The sequence below is a fragment of the Schistocerca serialis genome, chromosome 5, assembly GCF_023864345.2.
Source record: "Schistocerca serialis cubense isolate TAMUIC-IGC-003099 chromosome 5, iqSchSeri2.2, whole genome shotgun sequence".
In the NCBI taxonomy this organism is placed as follows: domain Eukaryota; kingdom Metazoa; phylum Arthropoda; class Insecta; order Orthoptera; family Acrididae; genus Schistocerca; species Schistocerca serialis.
Window position 1 is genome coordinate 818,621,228 of NC_064642.1, and position 26,076 is coordinate 818,647,303.

General features: G+C 39.4%; 1 protein-coding gene across 1 annotated transcript in view; it reads right to left on the reverse strand.

Annotated features, from left to right (window-relative positions):
• The window catches only part of LOC126481047 (peroxisomal acyl-coenzyme A oxidase 3-like), a 250,775-nt gene that overhangs the window by 105,819 nt on the left and 118,880 nt on the right, over positions 1–26,076 (reverse strand). The window contains exons 6-7 of the mRNA XM_050104529.1: positions 5,942–6,232; positions 5,670–5,824 (exon numbers count right to left, since the gene is read on the reverse strand). Coding sequence (XP_049960486.1) covers positions 5,670–5,824; positions 5,942–6,232 — 446 coding nt within the window. The remainder of the gene's footprint in view (positions 1–5,669; positions 5,825–5,941; positions 6,233–26,076) is intronic.

Sequence of the window (26,076 nt, forward strand, 5' to 3'; positions counted from 1 at the left end):
TGTGTGTGTGTGTGTGTGCACGTGCGCTCTTGCATGTGCATGCTCACATGCATGCTTGTTGGTGATTCAACAGTTTTTCAGTGAGTGGTCTCCTTTACTCTTAAATTATTTACATTCTGCCAGAACTTTCCATATTATATTTACAAAATAAATGTTCACTTGAAAGCTTAAAAAATTAAATAATAAATATCAAATTGTTAAATAATAAATATTTCAATTGTTACCAACAGAGGAGACAACTTTTGTAAATATTTGAAGAAAGGTGTTATACATCTTTTTTTTATTCACTTCTGCCAGTGTGTAATGGGTCTTCTATCTATGGGGGCACTGAGGATAGAATATCTCCTAACAGAATTACAAGTATCAAAACAAAAGATGGATCAGAAAAGAGATATAATTCTTAATTGTATTATAAGTAAAATTCACTTGAGAAAAGTGTAAAAGCAGACAGAATGAACTAATGTAATAGTTCAGAAGCAGTTAATGTAACCACAATTACTGTCATCTAATATGACACCTAGTCATCATAAATTAGGTGGTATTGTTTTCTTCTCAGTCTTATTGAATATGAGCATCACCACTGGCTAGTTTTATTTATTTATTTTACTGCAAGTTCTACTGATTCCATTAGCATTATAATTGATAGCGTATGGATGAGCCAGTGTTTTCACAGTATTTACTATCATAAACTTTTTATAAAATGTACAATAATTGATACAGTAGGGTACAATACAGGAGATTCATGATTGTACTGAGTTCAGCTAGTGTTACACCATAATACAATAAAATAAATTAGGTAAATAATACAGCAAGGTATCAAAAATACTATTTACACATACACTACAAGACGCTTATATCAGTTGTTGTTGTTGTGGTCTTCAGTCCTGAGACTGGTTTGATGCAGCTCTCCATGCTACTCTATCCTGTGCAAGCTTCTTCATCTCCCAGTACCTACTGCAACCTACATCCTTCTGAATCTGCTTAGTGTATTCATCTCTTGGTCTCCCTCCACGATTTTTACCCTCCACGCTGCCCTCCAATGCTAAATTTGTGATCTCTTGATGCCTCAAAACATGTCCTACCAACCGATCCCTTCTTCTAGTCAAGTTGTGCCACAAACTTCTCTTCTCCCCAATCCTATTCAATACCTCCTCATTAGTTACGTGATCTACCCACCTTATCTTCAGCATTCTTCTGTAGCACCACATTTCGAAAGCTTCTATTCTCTTCTTGTCCAAACTGGTTATCGTTCATGTTTCACTTCCATACATGGCTACACTCCATACAAATACTTTCAGAAACGACTTCCTGACACTTAAATCTATACTCGATGTTAACAAATTTCTCTTCTTCAGAAACGCTTTCCTTGCCATTGCCAGTCTACATTTTATATCCTCTCTACTTCGACCATCATCAGTTATTTTACTCCCTAAATAGCAAAACTCCTTTACTACTTTAAGTGTCTCATTTCCTAATCTAATCCCCTCAGCATCACCCGATTTAATTTGACTACATTCCATTATCCTCGTTTTGCTTTTGTTGATGTTCATCTTATATCCTTCTTTCAAGACACTGTCCATTCCGTTCAACTGCTCTTCCAAGTCCTTTGCTGTCTCTGACAGAATTACAATGTCATCGGCGAACCTCAAAGTTTTTACTTCTTCTCCATGGATTTTAATTCCTACTCCGAATTTTTCTTTTGTTTCCTTTACTGCTTGCTCAATATACAGATTGAATAACATCGGGGAGAGGCTACAACCCTGTCTCACTCCTTTCCCAACCACTGCTTCCCTTTCATGCCCCTCGACTCTTATAACTGCCATTTGGTTTCTGTACAAATTGTAAATAGCCTTTCGCTCCCTGTATTTTACCCCTGCCACCTTCAGAATTTGAAAGAGAGTATTCCAGTTAACGTTGTCAAAAGCTTTCTCTAAGTCTACAAATGCTAGAAACATAGGTTTGCCTTTTCTTAATCTTTCTTATAAGATAAGTCGTAAGGTTAGTATTGCCTCACGTGTTCCAACATTTCTACGGAATCCAAACTGATCTTCCCCAAGGTCCGCTTCTACCAGTTTTTCCATTCATCTGTAAAGAATTCGCGTTAGTATTTTGCAGCTGTGACTTATTAAACTGATAGTTCGGTAATTTTCACATCTGTCAACACCTGCTTTCTTTGGGATTGGAATTATTATATTCTTCTTGAAGTCTGTGGGTATTTTGCCTGTCTCATACATCTTGCTCACCAGATGGTAGAGTTTTGTCATGACTGGCTCTCCCAAGGCCATCAGTAGTTCTAATGGAATGTTGTCTAATCCCGGGGCCTTGTTTCGACTCAGGTCTTTCAGTGCTCTGTCAAACTCTTCACGCAGTATCTTATCTCCCATTTCATCTTCATCTACATACTCTTCCATTTCCATAATATTGTCCTCAAGTACATCGCCCTTGTATAAACCCTCTATATACTCCTTCCGCCTTTCTGCCTTCCCTTCTTTGCTTAGAACTGGGTTTCCATCTGAGCTCTTGATATTCATACAAGTGGTTCTCTTCTCTCCAAAGGTCTCTTTAATTTTCCTGTAGGCAGTATTTATCTTAACCCTAGTGAGACAAGCCTCTACATCCTTACATTTGTCCTCTAGCCATCCCTGTTTAGCCATTTTGCACTTCCTGTTGATCTCATTTTTGAGACGTTTGTATTCCTTTTTGCCTGCTTCATTCACTGCATTTTTATATTTTCTCCTTTCATCAATTAAATTCAATATTTCTTCTGTTACCCAAGGATTTCTATTAGCCCTCGTCTTTTTACCTACTTGATCCTCTGCTGCCTTCACTACTTCAACCCTCAAAGCTACCCATTCTTCTTCTACTGTATTTCTTTTCCCCATTCCTGTCAATTGTTCCCTTATGCTCTCCCTGAAACTCTGTACAACCTCTGGTTTAGTCAGTTTATCCAGGTCCCATCTCTTTAAATTCCCGCCTTTTTGCAGTTTCTTCAGTTTCAATCTGCAGTTCATAACCAATAGATTGTGGTCATAATCCACATCTGCCCCTGGAAATGTCTTACAATTTAAAACCTGGTTCCTAAATCTCTGTCTTACCATTATGTAATCTATCTGATACCTTTTAGTATCTCCAGGATTCTTCCAGGTATGCAACCTTCTTTCATGATTCTTGAACCAAGTGTTAGCTACGATTAAGTTATGCTCTGTGCAAAATTCTACAAGGCGGCTTCCTCTTTCATTTCTTCCCCCCAATCCATATTCACCTACTATGTTTCCTTCTCTCCCTTTTCCTACTGACGAATTCCAGTCACCCATGACTATTAAATTTTCATCTCCCTTCACTACCTGAATAATTTCTTTTATCTCGTCATACATTTCATCAATTTCTTCATCATCTGCAGAGCTAGTTGGCATATAAACTTGTACTACTGTAGTAGGCATGGGCTTTGTGTCTATCTTGGCCACAATAATGCGTTCACTATGCTGTTTGTAGTAGCTAACGTGCACTCTTATTTTCTTATTCATTATTAAACCTACTCCTGCATTACCCCTATTTGATTTTGTATTTATAACCCTGTAATCACCTGACCAAAAGTCTTGTTCCTCCTGCCACCGAACTTCACTAATTCCCACTATATCTAACTTTAACCTATCCATTTCCCTTTTTAAATTTTATCAGTAAAATCCTCATACTTGAAAATACATTTGACATCTTTAATGACAGAAAGTAATTTATATTTATGCTTATAGCAATGAATCATCCCAGTTATACAATAAAACGATACATATGCAAACTTATTTACACTAACTGAGTAAAATGAATTCTGCACAATGTGTGCTTTATTCATCTCAAAACAAATACTACAAAATACAAATATACATTCTTTGCATCTTGGACCCCACATTTCCCTTCATTATCAAACTGGCAATTCCTTTGTGTCTCAAAACTGTCCAGTTATCTGATCCATTATTTTAGTTAAGATGTGCCATAAATTTATTCTTATACCAATTCAGTTCAATCCTTTTTCTTTAGTTACTCAATCCATCCATTTAATCCTCAGCATTCTTCCACAACATCACATATCAAAAGCTTCTGTTCTCTTCCTATCTGAACTGTTCATCATCCATGTTTCACTTTTGTTCAAGGATACACTCCAGACAAATATCTTCAGAATGTAATCAATCTGAACAGAGAGCACATTATGAGGAATGCCTGGCTAGATGAAGAAGAATTAAAGTAGCTAGGATGAATATAAACAACCTTATATACGCAGATGATACTATACTGTTGGCATAAAGTGAAGAAAAGTTAGAGACTCTCTTGTTGAAGATAAAAGAAGAAAGTGAAAATCTGATATTAGGCTGAATGTTAAGAAAATGAAAATTATGGCAACTGCACCTATCATTTCATGGCATATTGGAGCAGAAACAATCTTCACTTATCTCAGTTCCCAGATTTCTGGTGATGGTGACTATAGCCTCAAAAACAGGAGATGCTTGCTGCGTGGTAGAAAGGCAGTATCAGACCTTGTGAGGTTAGGAATATTCCAAGATCTACAGCGTCAAGAGTGTGGTAAGAATTTCAGGCATTACCTCTCACCATTGGCAACACAGTGGCCAAAGGCTTTCACTTAACAACCGAGAGCAGCGGTGTTTATGGAGTTGTCTGTGCTAATAGACAAGCAACACTGCATGAAATAAGTGCAGAAATTAATGTGGGACATATGATGAATGTATATGTTAGGACAGTGCAGTGAAATTTGGCATTAATGGGTGATGGCAGCAGATGACAGATGTGAGAGCGTTTCACAACAGCATATCACTGCCTGCAATGCCTCTCCTGGGACCCTAAATTAATGCAGAACCATGTCCTGGTCAGATGAGTCCCGATTTCAGTTGGTAAGAGCTGATGGTAGGGTTTGAGTGTGGTGCAGACCCTACAAATCCGTGGACCCATGCAGCAATTCATGGATTTCATGTTCCGAAACAACTATGTCATGTCACTGGGCCACAATTGTTCATAATTGGTTTGAAGAACATTCTGGAGAATTTGAGCCAATGATTTGGCCACCCAGATCACCCAACTTGTATCCCATTGAACACTTATGGAAAAAATCAAGAGGACAGTTTGTGCACATCTTCCTGCACCAGCAATACTTTTGCCATTATGGATAGCTATGTAGGAAGCATGGATCAAAATTTCTACAGGGAATTTCCAATAACCTGAATCCATGACACATTGGGTTGCTGCACTACACTGAGCAAAAGTTGGTCCAACATGGTATTATGAGGTACCTCATGACTTTTGTTTCCTCAGCATAAATGTGTGATCACAATTGCAACACCAACAAAGCAATTTCAACCTGACATATCATAAGATCTTTTTATCATGAGTATCTAGCCCTTTGTTAACTCTAATTTTTGACCTGGGAGGTTCAGGATGTACTTTAGAAGCAAACAATGAAAGTTGACAAACAACAACGCAACAATGTTGCTAATGAAGCTTTATAAAGGAATATATTAGCCTACTAATACAGGCATTAAAACATATATGCTGAAAGTGGACAAGTGCATTGAAAATATCCATTCCACCATAAAATAATGGCATTGTTTTGCACATATGAAGTAGTAGTAAACAGCAGTTCTTCATAGTGATACCTAATAACTCACCTGATAGTGACCCTCTAACAAAGTGAGTGAGCTGCCAGCCTGTGAGGTGTGCACTGCAGCATATCGAATGGCAACAGGGATTGCTCTCTCAAGGTACGACACGGCGATTGACAACACGCTTACTCGACCAGCAGATAATGTTCCGAGGGAAGCTCCTAGAATTATAGTTTTAGTATTACTTATTAATATTAAGAGTTCCAGTTTTCACCTAAATTTCATTTATTGCCTTAAAAATAATGGTTACTTCATTGCTATTTACATGTGATACAAACCTAGTCTCTTGTTAGGGTCCTTAAATTGGCTGACATAATTTCCTTCCGGAGTCACATCTCCGGTCTTATTTAGAAGGTTCTCACGAGGTATTCTGTATCTATTGAATAACACAAAACCGTTGTCAATTCCATTCAGTCCAACCTTTTCTCCCATGTCACCAACAATAACACCAGGAAAAGGCTGAAGAGTTGCTGGATTTCTTAAGGGAACAACAAATGCGTGTAGCCCGTGGTCTGTTTTATCCGGTGTAATGAGTCTTGCATATATAACGGCATGTGTGGCACTTTTCCCTGCAGAACAAAGTAATAGATTGCTTTTTTATAAAGGTTCAATGTTTTTCCATACTCAAAACATAAAGCACAATTTACCATGATCTAAAATCTATAAATACATAATTATGTTCAATGAAATTAACCAAATTTATAAGAGATAAAGAGCTGTAACAGTAAAACAAAAAAACAAATGACAGCTCTTGCACTTTCATTATCAGATGTTGCTTCACCAGAAGGACAAGTTAAAATAGGAAAAGATTTCTAACTAGAGTGCTTAAACTAATTTTCGCCATTTTTACTTCTACAGTTCTGCCTTTCCCTCCTAAAACCTAAGCCACGAGCCTTGACAGCTTTCGATGCACCACCATTTGCCTATTATACTGCAACTGGCCCTACTTCAGCAGTTAGACAGTCTTCCATAGCCCTTTTCCTGTTTCTCCCTCTGAATTTTGAAAGTCAGTGAAATGTCGCTTGATATCTTCTATAAAAATGTAACTAAATCAAATTGTGTTGATATTTTTATAATAAATGTGTGTATGGAAAGAAAAGGAAAAAATGTCTTGTTTGACACAGTTGGTAAGGGCTTTTTTTAGTTGGCAAGAAACAACATGGTGTGACAACAGCTACAATCCAAGAGAATGCTACAGTGTATGCAGAATGCAATATGATGAATCAAAACTCTACACTGGCCACTCTACTGACTCAGTACAAAAACTAGGTACAGGTCTGATCTTAAAAGTACCTGTCTTCAGCCTAGTACTGTCATGGTGAGTAGCACCCAAGTCTTTAGATATGATAACCCTGGTGACTCACACATTACAAATGCTTATACACTGAGGTGATGAAGTCAGAGCAGCAAAATGCATGTATACAGATGGTGGTAGCATTGTGTACACAAGGCAGAAAAGTGGAGCTTTATTTGTCCTCAGGTGATTCGTGTGAAAAGGTTTCCAATGTGATTACAGCCACATGACTGGAGTTAACAGACTTTGAATGTGGAGTGGCAGTTGGGGCTAGATGCACGGGATATTCTATTTTGGAAATAATTAGGGAATTCAATATTCAGAGCTCATGGATTCGAGTGCATTTCGGGCATTACCTCTCACCATGGATAATGACAGCCTTTACTTAACAACTGAGAGGAGTGGCATTTGTGTAGAGTTGTCAGTGGTAACAGACAAGCAACATTGCATGAAATAAACACAGAAATCAATGTAGAATGTACGACAAACATATACATTAGGTCAGTGTATCAAAATTTGGACTATAGCAGCTGATGACTGACACAATTGCATTTTGCTAACAGTATGATATCACCTGCAGTGCCTCTCCTGCACTTGTGACCATATCGGTTGGAACCTAGATGACTGGAAAACTTTTGACTGGTCAGTTGAGTCCTGATTTTGGTTGTTAAGAGCTGATGGTAGGGTTCGACAGTGGTGTAGACCCCAAAAAGCTGTAGACCCATGTTGGCAACAAGGCACTGTCCGAGCTGGTGGTGGCTCCATAATGTTGTGTGCTGTGTTTGCATGGAATGGACAGGGCTCTCTGATCCAACTGAACCAATCATTGACTGACCACTTGGAAATCATTTGCTGCCATTCATGGACAACAACGTCATGTCATCAGACTAAAAATATTTGCAATTAGTTTGAAGAATATTGTGAACAGTTTGAGTGATGATATGGCCACGCAGATCACATGCCATGAATGTCATCGAATATTTATGGTACATAATTTAGAGGTCAGTTTGTGAACAAAATCCTTCACTGGCAATACTTTTGCAGTTATGGATGGCTATGGAGGCAGCAAGAGTCAATATTTCTGCAGAGGGCTTCCAAGGATTTGCAGAGTCAATGTGAGTCTATCCCATGACTTTCGTCACCTCTGTGTAAATTGTGAGATAGAATTGCTGGCCAGTACATGCTTTGAAGATGTGAACTGTGTAGCACTGCCAATAGATCCATTGCTAGCCATTCTACACATTTCACATCGTTAAAATAAGAACTGGTTGCAATTCCATTTCATTTTCTCAACAAAGCTTCCTTCAACAAAACTACACTTATATGCCTAGGCAAATGTGATTACATGGCTTTACAGTAGCCAGGAAAGAAGGAATATCAGGGTTTAATATCCCATGGACACCGATTCAGTAGAGACAGTGCACAAGCTCGGACTGAGGAAAAGATGGGGAAGGAAGTTGGCTGTGTCCTTTTCAAAGGAACCATTGTGGCATTTGCTTTAAGTGATTTAGGGAAACCTAAATTTGGGCACATGGACAGGCATCCAAACCACAGTCCTCATTGCAAGTCCAGTATACTGACTACTGTATATTCTTCCCCTCATAGGTCCCTATAGGTCTTGGCATGTATACTGGGTGGTTATAATTAAACTTTCCCTATTTAACATGTTATAATGTGGAAACTAATTACCATATGAGTACCAAACTTCGTAGCATTACTGGGGAAGAGGAATAACACAGATCAATTCATCTCAAATACTTTCAGTGTGCTACCACAGTACATCACACCAGTACATACCAGTACCAGTACTGCTACATAAGATGCTCTATATGGCGCCAACCGCATGTCCGCCACGGTCACAGGTTCGAATTCTGCCTCGGGCATGGATGTGTGTGATGTCCTTAGGTTAGTTAGGTTTAAGTAGTTCTAGGAGACTGATGACCTCAGATTTTAAGTCCCATAGTGCTTAGAGCCATTTTAACCATTTGAATATGCCGTCCAGCAGTGTGCTCAAGAGTCTGAAAGTGCAGGATGCACAACTAAGCATGTCCTTAGGTCTGTTGGCTACCTCTCTTGATGTGCTGTGTTTCAGATCAGCATATGTGCGAATGTTTCTCTGGTGAACTTTTTCCACCTCAGTGTAAATTATGAGATAGAATTGCTGGCCAGTACTTACAAAGGGCATTCAAAAAGTTTTGCACAGACATCGCTAATTTTTTATTTTTTGCAGGAGGAGAATGAAAATTTTTGTGAACATGCTTAAGTTGGTATATAAAAGTATTTTCTTTTATTTACAGGTGAGCCATAATGGACTGCGAAGTAGATGTCAGGTTGTGACAATGATTGGTGATGGAGTTCCTCTTCAAGGCCGGCGATGACTGCCACATCAATTCACAGGTAGTTGCTCCCTGCTTATGGGGAGTACACAGTGGATCACAGCAGTATCCAGGAGTTTAAAAATGGTTCAAATGGCTCTGAGCACTATCGGACTTAGCATCTAAGGTCATCAGTCCCCTAGAACTTAGAACTACTTAAACCTACCTAACCTAAGGACATCACACACATCCATGCCCGAGGTAGGATTCGAACCAGCGACCATAGCAGTCTCGCGGTTCCAGACTGTAGTGCCTAGAACTGCTCAGCCACCTCAGCCGGTGTATCCAACAGTACTTGCAGAGGTTTAAAGAAGGTGGTTTCTCTCTGCTGGACAATCCATGATGTGGTAGACCATCAACGGCAGTGAGTGATGTGAATAAGGAGACCATTGATCAAATCATCCAAAATGACAGATGTGTGACAACACTACAACTTGCTGACATGACTCGTTTGTCATCGGGTACTGTGGTATCATTGATACAGTCACTAGGGTACAGAAAAATATGTGCACATTGGGTGACCAGATTAATGATAAGAGAAATGAAAATGATGAGGAAGAATGTGTGCAAGGGTGAATAATGGAAACAGTGTTTTGATGGTGTCATTACCCAGGATGAAAGACGGTTGTTTTTGTCCAAACCTGAGAGCAAAATCCAATCCACAGAGTGGTGTCATCCGGGTTCCCCCTGGAAGAAGAAACTGAGACTTTCACAAACAGTAGGCCAAAAGGTTATGATGGCCTCCTTCTTCTGGGATCAGTATGGTGTCATTTTCATTGACTTTTTGGAACCTGGCTCCACAGTTCACCAGGACCATTACTGTTTGTCACTGGACAATCTGTGACATGCCATCAAGACCCACAGACCACAACTTCAGGGTCAACTCATCAGACAATACCTTGGCAATGCCAAACCCAATACAGCCCTTATGAAGCAGGAGAAAATCAGGAAAATGGGTTGGAAAATTGTTCCTCATCCTCTCTACAGTCTGGACTTGGCTCCATCTGATTTTTACCTCTTTGGTCGTCTGAAGGCCCACCTGTGTGGTAAAACATTAGATAGTGAGAAAGACCTTATTTCCTGCATCAAGTGATGGTGTAAAAGTCAATCCCCAGAATTTTACCAAAGTTCATTTACATCATGGAAAGAACGTAGGGCCAGATGCATCACAGCTGATGGAGGCTCAATGTATAGCTAAAAGTTCCAAGTATTTTCACAAAAAATTTCATTCTCCTCCTGCAAAAAATAAAAAAAATTTGCGACAACTGAGCAAAAATTTTTGAATGCACTTTGTACCATGAGGATGTGAACTGTGTGGTATTGCTGACAGACTTATTGCTGGCAGTTCTACGCTTTTCACATCCTTAAAATAATTACTGGCTGCAATTTCATCTCATTTTCTCAATGAAGCTTCCTTCAACACAACTATACTTATATGCCTAGGCAAATTTGATTAAATGGCTTTACAGTAGACACCACAACCAGAAATTGCAGTGAGTGAGATCAGGTGATCGTGCCGGTCAAGCATTTGGAAATGATCAGCAGAATATTTGATTGTCTCCAAATGTGTTTCAGAGAAGCAGGTGAACTTCACAAGTGATATGTGGTGGGGCTCTATCTTGCATGAAAATTGTTGAGTTCAATGCATTTATCTCCTGTAGAGCAGGTATGACATGCTGACAAAGCATATAGCAGTAACACTGGCCAGTCACACTGCACGTCTCTGGTCTTTGAGTGCCAACCTGTTCAAAAAAGAATGGGCCAATGATGAACATAGCCCTGAAGTCACAGCATACGGTGACACATTTACCGTATGGAGAAACTTCATCCACAGTGAATGGAGATGAAGATCCCCATACTCAGCAGTTTTGCGCGTTCATCTAACCCATCAGAGAAAAATGAGCTTCATCTGTCCATAGGATGGATGAGGGCCAACACTCATCAACTTCAATCTTTGTGAAAAAGTGGAGAGCTAAGTCAATATGTTGTGTGTCCTGTTTTCAAGCTGCTGTAGGACATGGATCTTGTACAGATACCATTAGAGAATCGTTTGAAGCATCTTCCATACAGTGGACCATGGGATGTTCAATTGTCGTGACATAGCACGTACACTGTCTGATGATCTGGAATTGTGTGCAGCATTGTCTGCCATAGCAACAGTGATTTCTGACCACCCATGGTGCATCCAGTTGTCAGCCACTTCTCGGAGTGACACCCAGTTCTCCAGTTGATACGAACTTCTTCAACATGCTCTGCACAGTAGGTGGAGAAAGAGGATTCTTCTGCAATATTTTCAGCCGGTGATACTCTTGAAGTGCAGTTGCAGCATTACTGATGTTTTGAAACAGAGCTACTCCTTTTGTCCAAGCTCATGCTGACATGTCAACAAGTGCATTGCAACTGGTAAGGTATGTGACACTATGAAAGCAATGCCTGGTGGCTGTGATGTGTGGAAATCGTGCACCCATACTCTGGACATTAATGCTACTGAGTACAGTACTCATACAGCAATTAGTTTCTGTGTTATAATGTGTTAAATAGGGAAAGTTTAATTATAGCCACCTGGTTTAAATATGCATACATTCCTCTTGATTTGTAGCTGAATCTTTCCAAGGTATTTGAAACTTTCTTCAGTTTCACCTTCATCCCTCTAAAATATCCCAGGACACTCAGTTTCTCATCGAACAGGATTGTTAAAGAAGGGACTTTTTGAAATTCCAGCCTAAGGGATTGAAGTAAGGCATGAAAAGTTGTTTGAATATCTGTTCCTATTAATGATGGAATGTACCAATATTGCCATAGAAGAAGCTGAGTAGCACCGTGGTGTAGCGTTTATGATACAAAACTGTTGTATTCAGGGATGTGAGTTCAAAAGTCCATGAAGATGAAGAACAAGATGTGGGTGTAGGATGACGTAAGTCACCATCACCGCAAGCTAGCCGCTGGAGAGGATGCTCCCCAACACACTGATCAAGATCTCCACCGCTGTTTAGAAGCTCCAGCCAATCACCTAGCTGCTGCAACATGGAAAACTAAAGGGTGCAACCTTCCTGGAGGAGAGGCCACCAAAGAAAAATTCTCCACCGTCGATCACTACAAAAATGATAGGAAACTACATCAATATCCTCATGGATGGCTGACCAGCCCAAGCTCTCATGGACTCTAGAGCATCATATTCAGTCATTTCAGAGAAGTACCATCACCAGTTGACAACAAAACATCTCTGCCGAAGGTGGCTAATGGAAAATATGTAAAATGCACAGGAAGATGTGTCATTCATGTGGATATAAGCGGCCATACACAGCCCTTAGAATTCATCATCTGACAAGAGTGTAGTCAGGACATCATTTTTGGATGGGACTATTTGAAAGCTTCTCAGGCATTTATAGATTGTAGTCACTCGAAGATGATGCTAGATAGGATGAGATACTGTGGACAGGAAGATGTACATCTGAGTGTGTAGTGATGTGTGCTGGATGAAGTGATCATTCATGCAGTCAGCACTACAAAGGTAACTGTCATGTGTCATGCCATGCATCAACCCATGCATCTTGTAGTGGAATGTAGGAGAAGCATACCACTGAAGAATAACTTGGTCATCCCATCCTCTGTCATCTTGTTTAAGAATGGATTCAGTGAATCGCGGATAGTTAACTGTCGCCGAGAACTGCAGATCCTTCCAAGATGCATGTGCATAGCAAATGCTGAGCTGTTAATTGAAGAACAGCTGAGTGCCATAGAAACCTCCCATGCAGTCTGTGGGCAAAATTAGTGCTACTACTACAAGACAAGATCTAGCTTGATTATCACCATATCTCAATAAGGAACAACAGAAGAAGCTACATGCATTTCTTCAGGAGCTCTCTGAATGCTTCAATGCATACGTGAAGAGCAAATTAGACAAATCAATGGTGAGGCACCAGATTAGAACTGGAGACCATCAACCAATAAGCCAGAGAGCATACCATGTGTCAGCAACGGAATGATGAATTATTCGGAACGAGGTAGAGAAAATGCTGAAGAATGACACCATTCAGCCTTCGCAGAGCCCATGGTCATCACCAGTGGTTCTTGTCAGGAAGAAGGATGGCAGTTGGCACTTTTGTGTTGATTACAGCAAGCTTAATATGATAACTAAAAAGGACATTTACCCTCTTCCACGAATTGACGATACACTAGATTTTCTGAAGGGGGCTAAGTTTTTCTCAACCATGGACATGTACTCAGGATACTGGCAAATCGAAGTAGATGAGGCTGATCATGAGAAAACTGCATCCATCACCCCTGAGGACCTATCTGAGTTTAAGGTAATGCACCAGCAACTTTTGAATGGATGATGGCTAATCTTCTAAGGCACCTGAAGTGGACGATGTGTCTTTGTTATTTTGATGACACTATAGTGTTCTCAGAGACATTTGATGAACATATAAAAAGACTGAGGGCCGTTCTTACGTGTCTCCAACAAAGTGTACTGAAACTTAATCCAAGAAATCAAAATACTCGTACACCTTGTATAAAAAAAAAATGTGTGCAGCCAGAAATGGTGAGATCTATAATGGAACTTCCTATTCCTAAAAGTATTAGAGATGTGAGAAGCTTCCTCAGATTATGTTCTTATTACCATCGTTTTATCAAACACTTTTGTATCAAAGCCAGGCCACTCCAAGAGTTGTTAAAAGCTGATGCTAAATTTATCTGGGGTGGTACTCAACAAGATTCTTTCAATGTGCTGGGAAAAGCTCAGATGTCGGACCCCATACTTGGTCTGTATGATGAGAACCAACTACACACAGATGCCAGTGGGTATGGGATCAGTGAACTTCTGGTGCAAATTTCAGATGGATAAGAGAAGGTGGCCTAGAAGGCCTATGCTTCTAGGACACTTACAAAAGCTGAGAGAAACTACTCAGCTACAGAAAGAGAATGTCTTGCTGTGATCGGGGCCATGTGCAAATTTTGACAGTATCTCTATGGAAGGCCATTCACAGTTGTTACAGACCATCATTCACTTTGTTGGCTGACAGATCTTAAGGATCCAACAGGACAACTCGCCAGGTGGGCACTACATCTTCAAGAGTATGACATTACCATAGTGAACATAAGTGGAAGAATACACCAAGATGCCGATTGTCTCTCAAGAAACCCCGTGCAAGACCATCAAGACTTTGATGAATATAGAGACTGTCTTGCTGCACTCCAGGATCTCTCTGCTGAGCAGAAGAAGGACACCAAGATATCTCAAATTATGCTTGCCTTAAATTGGTCAGAGGCTGTGAAAGGACAATTTAAGGTAGTTAATGGATTACTTTGCAAGAAAAACTTTGATCCGTTTGGAAAGAGGTGGCTACCAGTGATACCTAAACACATCCACTTAGATGTTCTACAGAAATTCTATGACACACCTGAGAACAGTCATTTAGGATTTATTAACACATATGATAGAATCCGCAGGTAATTTTTCTGGCCAGGTTTATTTAGGAGTGTCCGTCACTATGTTTCGCACTGTCAAGGGTACCAGAGGAGAAAGGCAGTCCCTCAGAAACCACCTGTCTGACTCATACCAATTCCACCAGCTGAAATGCCTTTCCGGCGTGTTTGGATTGACCTCCTCGGACAATTTCCAATGTCTGCTAGTGGCAATAGATGGATTATTATTTGCACTGATTATCTGACATGCTATGCCATTACAAAAGCCGTGAAAACAGCCGAAGCACCCGAGGTAGCCAAATTCATAGTGGAAGAAATTGTATTAAAACATGGTGGCCCAAGATCATTAATTAGGGATCAAGGGAAAGTTTTTCAATTGAATCTTGTGACAGGGATAAACCGTCAGTGCAACATTACTCATCACATGATGACTGCCTAGCATCCGCAAACTAATGGGCTTACTGAACACGTTAATAAGACCTTGGCCAATATGCTATCAATGTTCATCAATGTTGAGCAGACCAACTAGGATGAGGTGCTACCTTTCATGACATTTGCCTACAACACCGCCAAACAAACACCACAGGATTTATGCCATTTTTCCTGGTGCATGGGTGTGAGGCAACTATGACAATGGACACTGTGTTTCCTTTATATCCTGATGACGTGGATGATGACTACATCGACCAGGTGTTAACCAGAGCTGAGGAAGCTCAGCAGTTAGCTTGACTCCACATGCTGCAGGCTCAAGAAAACGATCGCTGAAGGTATGACACGAGCCACCACCCTGTTGTCTACCACCCTGGTGACCTCGTCTGGATCTTCACTCCTCTTTGGACTGCTGGTCTCTCTGAGAAGCTCCTCAGGCGCTACTTTGGACCTTATAAGGTTGTAACACAGTTGTCTGATGTTACTTATGAAGTTGAAGATTTCGACTCCAACACAAAGCGATGAAAGTTTAGAGATACGGTCCATGACCTTTGAATGAAGCCCCACAAGGATCCTGAAACCCAGGCTAAATTCGAAGCTCCAGCAACAGGCAACAAGTGGAAAGGTGATGAAGAGTGTAGTGGCAAAAGAAGTTCTAAGAAGATCACCACCAGGGCGAGTATCAGTCATCAGGAGTCAGAATATGCAAGGCCAATGACTCATTCCCAGGCTAGGAGGTCGTAACATTGAGATGCTGTTCTCTTAAGGAGGGAGCAATGTCACAGAAGAGGCTGAGTAGCACTGTGCTGTAGTGGTTATGATACTAAACTGTTGTATGGAGGGCCGTGAGTTAAAAACTCACCTGGACTGTACAATTTTAATTTCTATATTCAGTTTGAGTACATTCTAGAAGTATCCAAAAATATCAAGAATAATTATACTGGAATGTTCTGTAGCTGTATATATACTGTATGTGTTCTGGCCAGAGGAAGTTTGCTCCATGCTCTTGTATGTGCAAGTGCTGAATAAACCTTCATTAAGTAAAGTTAGTGTTCATCACTCATCTAATTACACCTTCTTCTACTGACTGGTACCCCTTGTTGTGAGAACACTCAAGGCTCTTGGCTTTTCAGAATACAGAGTCACAGTCAACCTAATGAAGGCACATTTTGGTAAGGATAGGGTTAAACCCCTTGGGCACAAATATCACTTCAAAGCGTACTTCCAGACCCTAAGAAGCTCAATGCTATCAGACACTGCCCTGTACTTCAAATAAGAAACAGTTGGAGTATCTTGGATGAGTACCTTTCTTCAGGAAATTTATACCACAGCAGCTTTTAAATAGTGATGGTCTATTGAATCTTCTATGGAAAAACCATCTCTGGTTATGGACCAAACAAAGTCAAACTGATTTTGACAACTTTAAAGAAGCTCTTTTTAATGTCAACATTTTGTATAATCTTGACATGACCCAGGATTTTTGTCTGGGTACAGACACAGGCTCCCAAGGGATGGATGCTTGTTTATTCCATATCACTGATATGATTGGGGAGTTTAGTTTTGCTAGTAGGCCCTATCTGAAGCTGATCAAGCATATTCCATGACCAAATTGGAAACTCTTATGATAATATGGACATTCAAAATGTTTGAATATTAGCTGTGGGGAAAGCATACCAAGATGTAATGTGAGCATCAGTCAGTGTCCTTACCTCTCACTTAATCAAAATGTAATTGCTGATGACCTGTCGAGGCTTCCACATGGTCTAGATGAATTCTTGGAATTTGTGGAGAACAATTCAGAAATCAGGGTTTTGTTTGTCAAAGGTAAAACACAACAGCCATACTACATTAGGACATCTAAAAGCATGGAGCATGTCGAGCAGAAGGATTCCAGAGGCAAAAGATAAGGCTAAAACTGCTGCAGAACAATGATGATAGTTTGAAAAAACAATTAATGATTTACCCAGGGGTATTGTATCAGCAGCATCATCCAGAGCAGAGTCAGTGGTGTGTTTGTTTACCAGAAGAGCAAGTTATCAACTTTATATTACACACTCACAACGTTCGGGGACACTATGGTGTCTTCAAATGCCTTTTTAAGATAAGCAATTATTGTTACTATCCAAATTTAAGACAGAAAGTTCTGCAGGTAATACAGAAATGTGGGGTATGTCAGAAGGCTAAGAATACTATTAAGTCAAAACTAATTGAACTACACACAATATTGCCTTAAAGACCCTTGGAGATAGTTTTCTTGAATGTGGCTGGACCATATTCACAAGGGAAAAGAGGTGTAAAATATGTTGTTGCTCTATACAATGTTTTTTTCCAATTATATAAATTTGAATGCTGTGTGGTCAATGACTGCAAACACCATCATCAGAAGAATTACAATGAATTATTTACCCAGAGCAGAAAAGCTGGATACACTGATGACAGACAACATGTTATACTTTACAGGAAACTGCTGGAAAGAGTTCATGAGAACTCACGTCGTCAAATATACAGGGTGATTTTATCCACTGTGTACAAGCTAGGGATTGATTGATGAGAGGATATGGAACAAAAAAGGTCTAATGAACTTATGTCTGGAAAAGCATGGTTTCCATGCTAGAGACCATTTATTCAATCATACTTTGTTATAGAGACTGCAGTCTAATATGTGCTGTACCATACAGTCACGGTTACAGTATGCAGGATTTCCTCCTAGAGGATGGTTCTGTTCCTCGTATGTTATGCCCTAGCACCCTCTCTTGCCATAGTAATTGATAATGTTGTGTGCAATTCACTTCTCTTGCTGACTCACCTTGCAATGGATGTGATACAGTGTTGTACACAATGGTACTGTATTCAAATCGAGAGCTTGCTGACAAGGTGTTTACCAATGGAAAGGCAAATGGCAATGGGTGGCGAGCAGCAAGGTTGTATCAGGAGATCTATTCCATCCAACAGCAACCACAGCATTCAATGTTTACAAAAGTGTTTAGCCATTTGTATGAGACAGGGTCATTTCAGGATGCAGGAAATCATGAAGGACGTATCCGAAGTGTTCAGACACCAGAATTGGAGGAAAATGTGATTAACACTGTGAAAGGTGACTGCTGTGTCAATACCAGGCAGTTGGTCTGCCAGTAAATGGTAAGCCAGACAACTGTTAAGAACATTCTCATGACAATAGCTACTACCTCTATCACTTACACTGTGTGCAGGGCTCACTAGTGACAGACTTGCAACATCGCCAGCAATTTGGTCACTGGTTTCTTCACCAGGCAACCATGATTCCAGGATTTGTGTCATCCATCCTATTCTCAGATGAGACCACCTTTTATGCAGAGTGGTATCTTCAAGTTTCATAACAGTTATCTGTAGGATAGTATGCAGGACCCCTTGATATGGTGACTGCAAATCATCAGCATCGGGGCAGCCAGCATGTGTGGGCCAGGAAAATTGGTGACCATATTTCTGAACCAGACTTCCTTCCACATTGCTTAACAGTCTGGAACTATTGGCATTTCTTGAACATTAATGACCAGACACATATCAATCATGTCTTCCCTGGTCGACGGATCTGATGATGGGGTCCAGTTGCATGTCTGCTTGTTCACCGGACCTTAACCTGTATGATTTCTGGTTGTGGGACCATCTCAAAAGTATTGTGTATACAGAACCCATTCCAGATGTGGAGACAGTGGAGCTGCCTTTGACACTGTTCAGATGCAGCCTGCCTGATGTGAACATGTAGGACAGAACACACTTGCATGTTGCATGGTACAGCGCATATTAGACCGCAGCCTCCGTAACAATGTATGATGGAATAAATGGTCTCTAGCATGGAAACCATACTTTTCTAGTCATAATTTCATTAGACTGTTTTTGTTCTATACCCTCTCATTGATCAATCATTAGAATTTGTACATGGTGGAAAAAATCACCCTACATTTTTGTCCCCATGTTTCACCAGAAGCAAGTCAAATAGGAAGGATATTTATGGAATTTAACAAGCAATGGAAAATCCAGGATGGAATGCAGCAATATTATGAAAAGGAAAGTTGCTATGCACCATATAGCAGAGATGCTGATTCACAGGTAGGCACAATGAAAAGACTGTCACAAATTAGCTTTTGGGCAGTATGACCTCCATCAAAAATAGATCTCAAACGTGCACACACACACACACACACACACACACACACACACACACACACACACACACACATATGACTGCAGTTGGTGCCAACTGAAACCACAGTGGCATGTGTTTGCATGACTCTCTCTCTCTCTCTCTCTCTCTCTCTCTCTCTCTCTCTCTCTCTCTCACACACACACACACACAAACACACATATGACTGCAGTTGGTGCCAACTGAAACCACAGTGGCATGTGTTTGCATGACTCTGTGTGTGTGTGTGTGTGTGTGTGTGTGTGAGAGAGAGAGAGAGAGAGAGAGAGAGAGAGAGAGAGAGAGAGAGAGAGATCTATTTTTGATGAAAGCTGTACTAGCTGCAAGCTAATTTGTGATTGGCTTTTTATTGTGCCTATCTGCGACTCACCATCTCTGCTATATGGTGAGCAGCAAGTAAGGAATTTAACATATTCATCTGGATTTACACCCCTCACAAACACAGAAGGTGGACTGAACACGTTATCCCATTCCAGCAAGTTTTTAACAAATTCCCACATAGCTCAACCTGTTTTACATCTTTGGAATTATTGTTTGACAAAAGACAAGTAGATGATTGGGAAAAACCTCTACCCAAGATCCCTAGGAAGAAAATACCACACAAGGAGAAAATATGTTGGGCAACAGTTAGCACTGAAGAAAAGGCGGAATACAGAAAACAATTGTATGATAAGAAATAATGACGCACTGTAAAGTACCGTGTAGGACAACAAGTACACCTCAGGACTCATCCAAAATTGACAAAGTGTCATAAGTTGAATTGCAATTGGCAACTGCTGTACAAAGGGCCATTTGATATATCCAAAATCCCTCACCCAGGAGCTTATAAGTTTGTGTACTTAAACAGTGAAAACGAAAAAGGGCTCTATCCACATAAAGATTGTGCACTAAACAGAATTTGCCACTGATCAGCCACAGCTTGGAGCAATGTATAAAAGCATATATAAGAGATCACATACTATCCACTGGAATCTATTTATTATGAGTGATGTTTGAAATTGGGGAAAGATTTCATTTTGCCAATTTCATGTGTGTTGCCTTATTAGGTTGTAAGTTCTAGTTATGTAAGATTTTCATTGTATGTTTACAAGCCAAAGAAGCTCAGAAAACATTACTCTTGCCAAGCACAATAAATTATTCAATTTGACACTGTACTGTTTAAACACACATGTGATTGAGACACAGCACACGGAAGTGGCAAAGTGGAGTGAGGACAGAACTGCACATGTGTAGTAGCTAGATTTAAGGTTGACAACATCCATGGGTGCTCACAGCATACTGTATGTTGCTGTAGATTAGCAAAGAAATGCGAAGCAATCCACACTTAGTGAAAACTTTATGAGTTGTGTACTAAGGAAATAGTTTGGACAGGAAGAGAATAGAAGCTTTCAAAATGTGGTGCTACAGAAGAATGCTGCAGATTAGATGGGTAGCTCACATAACTAATGAGGAGGTATTGAATAGAATTGGGAAGAAGAGGAGTTTGTGGCACAATTTGATGAGAAGAAGGGACCGGTTGGTAGGACACGTTCTGAGGCATCAAGGGATCACAAATTTAGCATTGGAGGGCAGCGTGGAGGGTAAAACTCGTAGAGGGAGACCAAGAGATGAATACACTAAGCAGATTCAGAAGGATGTAGGTTGCAGTAGGTACTGGGAGATGAAGAAACTTGCACAGGATAGGGTAGCATGGAGAGCTGCATCAAACCAGTCTAAGGACTGAAGACCACAACAACAACAACAACTAAGGAAAAAAATGTCAACACTATAGAACCAAACTACGATAATTTTCAGTAGCAGGACTCCAGGAAATGAGAAATACTACAGAAGAACCATTCAAATCAGTAGGCTACAGAATTTACAATGGGAAACCTGGAATAAGGGTTATGAAAGAATGTCCCTTATTTGGAACTGGGTTTATATTCAATGTGAAAATAATAGATTCGATTATTGATTTTCAAGCCATCTCCCCTAGAATTGCAACTTTGACTTTAAAAGTATCCAACAAAATTCATACCATCATTAACGCCCATGCCCCTACTAATGAGAAGAATTTTCTACCAAAGACTAAGAAAGAAGAGGAAACGTTTTGGGATCTCCTTGACCAAACAATAAACCAAGTAAATATTAACAATGTTAAGATACTGTTAGGGGACTTCAGTGCCCAACTTGGAAGAGAAAAGAAATACCAGGATATCATTCGGAATTGGGCCCCAAGTAAAAAAACATATAAGAATGGCCAAAGACTTGTTGAACTCTGTAGGGAATACAAACTGATCTCAAAGTCCACATACTTCAAAAGGAGGACAAACAAACTTAAAACTTCGAAACATTCTGATTGGAGAAAAGGAGAATGGCAGCTGGATCATGTATTTATGGACAAATTCTGCCACAGAGAAATCTACAATGTTAAAGTATTAAGAGGGGCAGATACAGGTTCAGATCATTACATTGTCAACATCAAAATTAAGTTCACACCACTAAAAAAGAAACCACAGTGCAATAAAGGAAAGAGGAACTTTGATCCCACCCAATTAATTAGAAATGATAAATATAGAGAAGTCACACAAAACATAAAACTGACAGATAATTTAGAAGAACTGGTTAAAATCTCAGGCAACAAGCAGAAAATTTAGCCCCATTGAACCCACATAAAAGACATGTCTGGTGGAACTCAGAATGTGACAAAATTCATGAAGAAAGACATCATGCATGGTTAAAATTTCAAACAGAAAACAGAAGAAAATGCAACCAACCTAACAAATATCAGGAAAAAGTTCACATAAATTATCAGGCAAACCAAGAGACAATCATAGAAAGATCTGATCAACTCAACAGAAGAAAATTACCATAAAACCAATTCCAGAGACTTTTATAAAATGTTTGGAAGGCAATTATAAAAATGTGTCCCTCCCACAAATAGGAAGATGGAAAAATGGCACCTAATGACAAGGAAAATGCCAAAATCATGGCAAAAGCATTTAGTAGACTTTTGAATTGTAAAGAACCCCAGGAACTTTTAGCAATTAATACAGACACACCCATCAAGACTCCATCTGATCTAATAAATCCTCCAACAATCCAAGAGGTGGAAACAGCACTTAGAGAGATGAAAAATTATAATCCATGTGGAGCAGACCAAGTTTTTGCAGAAATGTGCAACTATGCCAGTGATACAGTTTGAACATCCTTACACATAGCCATAACAAAAATCTGGATAACAGAAAAGTTCCCCAAACATTGGACCACAGCCATAATCCACCCACTCCACAAAAAAGGAGATAAAAGCAACCTAAATAATTACAGAGGTATCTCTCTCTTAGACTGCACATACAAGATTTTCTCCAGAATCCTATACAAGAGGATTAAAGAGTAACTACATGAAGAATTAGATGAATACCAAGGAGGCTTCAGACCTTGGAGAAGCTGTTCAGAACAGACCATAACTTTAAAATTAGCCATAGCATATTACAAGAAATGAAATAAACCTCTTGTAATAATCTTTGTGGACTTTAAAAAAGCATATGACTGTATCCATATACCTTCAATGTTAAAAATTTTAGGAAATTTCAGGCTCCATACAAAATTAATGAGATTGATAGAACTCACCTTAATCAACTCTGTATCAAAAGTCATGTTCAGGGGAGAACTCTCTGAGCCATTCATCATAAAAACAGGTTTAAGACAAGGAGATTGCTTGGCACCCCTGCTGTTCAACCGTGCTTTAGAATACATAATGAGGAAATGGTACAAGATTAATCCAAAGAACATCCAAATTGGAAGACCCAAAGACAACATAAAAGTTTTATTTGTCTAGGATTTGCTGATGGCCTTGCTCTCCTGTCCAACAGTATTAAGGTAACCAAACAATTTATCTCACTACAGGAAATAGCACAGAAAATGGTATTGGAATATTCTTTGAAAAAACAGTCATCATGTTAACTGGCCCACCACTCATAAACAAAATTGTCATAGGAAACCAAGAAATCAAAATTGTAGATAAATTTAAATGTATGGGAGAAATCATACATGTAACCTCAATGAAAAGCCAACATGTCATAACAGAATAAACAAATTGACTAGAGCACAATATATCACCAAGAACACCTACAACAAAAAGAGCCTGTCAATAGCAACAAAATTAAAACACTACAAAACAGCCACTCAACCAGAAATAACATAACGCAAGTGAAACCATCTTTAAAACAACTAACACTGCACAAATAGACAAAATACTCAAAACAGAGAGAAGAATCATCAGAACGTGCATCAAAAAATCATACCAGAAGATGGACACTGGAGGGTAGCTACAAATGAAACAGTCTACTAGGTAATAGAACTGGTAATGAGTACAGTCAAGAAGAAACGCATTTCATTTTTCGGACATCTAATCAGAACACCAAAGAACAGGATCATCAGGAGAATAATATAAAAATTGTAGAATAGTAAGTGCAACATTAGGTGGATTACAGAAATCAAGGAAGATATGGATGAGCTACAGATTACATTGGAAGACCTGAGAAACAAAACTGACAAAATCAGGAAACTCACAGACAGACAAACCAGACTGCAAACAAGAATCAACAGACAGACAATAGGAAGGGTGATTTCCAATGAAGGAAGAAGGATGAGATCTGAGAGAATGAAGTACTGGGCTGACAGCAAACTGAGATATTCTATGTATAAAGTTGGCTAGAGTGGTCCAATGAAGGCCATAAAATGTAAATAATAATAATAATGAACTGCATGCTGATTAAAATTGAATATATGAATACTGAATGTGATGCATACTAGCCAGTAAGCAACTATGCACTTAGATTTAAGTCAGTATTTAAGTGTCCTTTCAGTGAATGATGCAGTCACATCCTGGGTAAAATTGGGGACACAATAGTTACATGTTTGGTACCAAACCATAAGGGCTGCATAGAAAATAAATAATTATATGTATAAAAATATGTTTGAGTGTGATGGTGTGTATGAAAAAGATAAACATGGCATATGTGTAAAATGGTTGAATATAGATCTTATGTTACCAAATGAAAAGTGGTCAGACCACGCATTAGACGTCAATGTGACTGGGAAGAGCACTAAGCAAGAGTTATTATAGTACATTTGCATACAAACATAAGTTGTCTCAACATTGTTTTACACTTGCTCATTGGCATAATTCTTGTAGAGGCATATTCTTGCAAAACAGAATACACAAGAGTGATATCATGTAGCAAAAGAAGGTATGTCACTGACACTGAAGTTCACTGTTTACAGTCAATGATTACACTTGTATAACACAATATTATACTCTCAGAATGTATCAGTAAATAGTAAACATGAAGTAAGTGGATTAACATGAGTAGATAGATATGAAATGATGTACTCAATAGTTCTTTCATGATAAATGAAGGATTGCAATAGAAGAGTAAAAATGAATGATTTTTCCTGTCCACAACATTTCCTTTAGATCAGTAGACACCTCCTAGTAAACTTGTCTGAAGTGTAGCTAAATACAGTTATGTAGACTTATGGCCATTTCATGTCAAGAAGCTCTCTTTCCTCAGCATCTGTAATGATGGATAGTCACGTCAGCCCTGATGTATGAACACAGAACTCATCCACATCATCTGATAATGTTGTACACAAATATTTTGTCAACAGTGGATAATGAGATTGAAAAAATAACAACCTGTATAATGTTAAAGTAAAAAGAGACTATGAATACAAACTGTTCAAAAATAACATTCAAAAGGGTAAGGCCTGAGAGTGAAGTGTAATAAAAATAATCATGGTGAACTGAAAAATGTAATGTCACATAAAATCGAAAGAAATATACTTAAAAAAAAGAATGCCAATGCCATTACCAGGCAATAACGAACATTTATATCCTCACCAGACTCGGGTATCAACAAGACATTCTGCCACAGAGAGGGCATGAAAATGAATAAAGGCATTGTAGATTTACCTTGAACCCATTGGTCTTTGGGATGCTGATAGCATGAGCCTGGTTCAACCACTGAAACAAGTGTATTACTAGAGTAACAAATACCTGTGCCATAAATGATGAACCTCCTCACTACAGCATTGGTGGTTCCACTATGCACAAGGCTCAGCACACCATATTGCAGCAATGGGATGAACAGTTTTACCTACTTTGGGAAATAAGTGAAATCGTAGCACACTCATGGACAGCTCAACTTAACTACAGTGTTAACAAACTCAAGTGCACATGCAGCATACATCATGTGAGGTGCACACACTGGACAATGGCGCTATAGCAGCAACTACATTCCATTTTGTATTCGTGCTGTCCCCATGCAGCAAAGATATCGTAGGGAGGTATGATTATACCTGAGTAAGTTGACAGAAATTTTAAAGCCATACTATCAATTTTTTTATGTACCTCAATTGTTGTTTTTTTCACTGATCTTGGTGCCTGTAGTCTTTTCAGCTGGTGCAATTAAGACATATGTACTTGCACTCTCCCGACATTCTGTTAGTTACATGTTATAATATGTAGAAGTCACAAGTTTTCACTCTCCTACCAAGATATGTCCTAATCTCTACATCCTGATGTGATAAGGACTTGCATTTTTAAATGGACTTTTTCGGAGAAGAAGTCAACAAGAAGAGAGGATAGCTGACACAGCCACATTGGGGAGACAAGGGAAATATTAACCCATACACCAAAACTTGAAGGAATTAAGCTTGAATCAA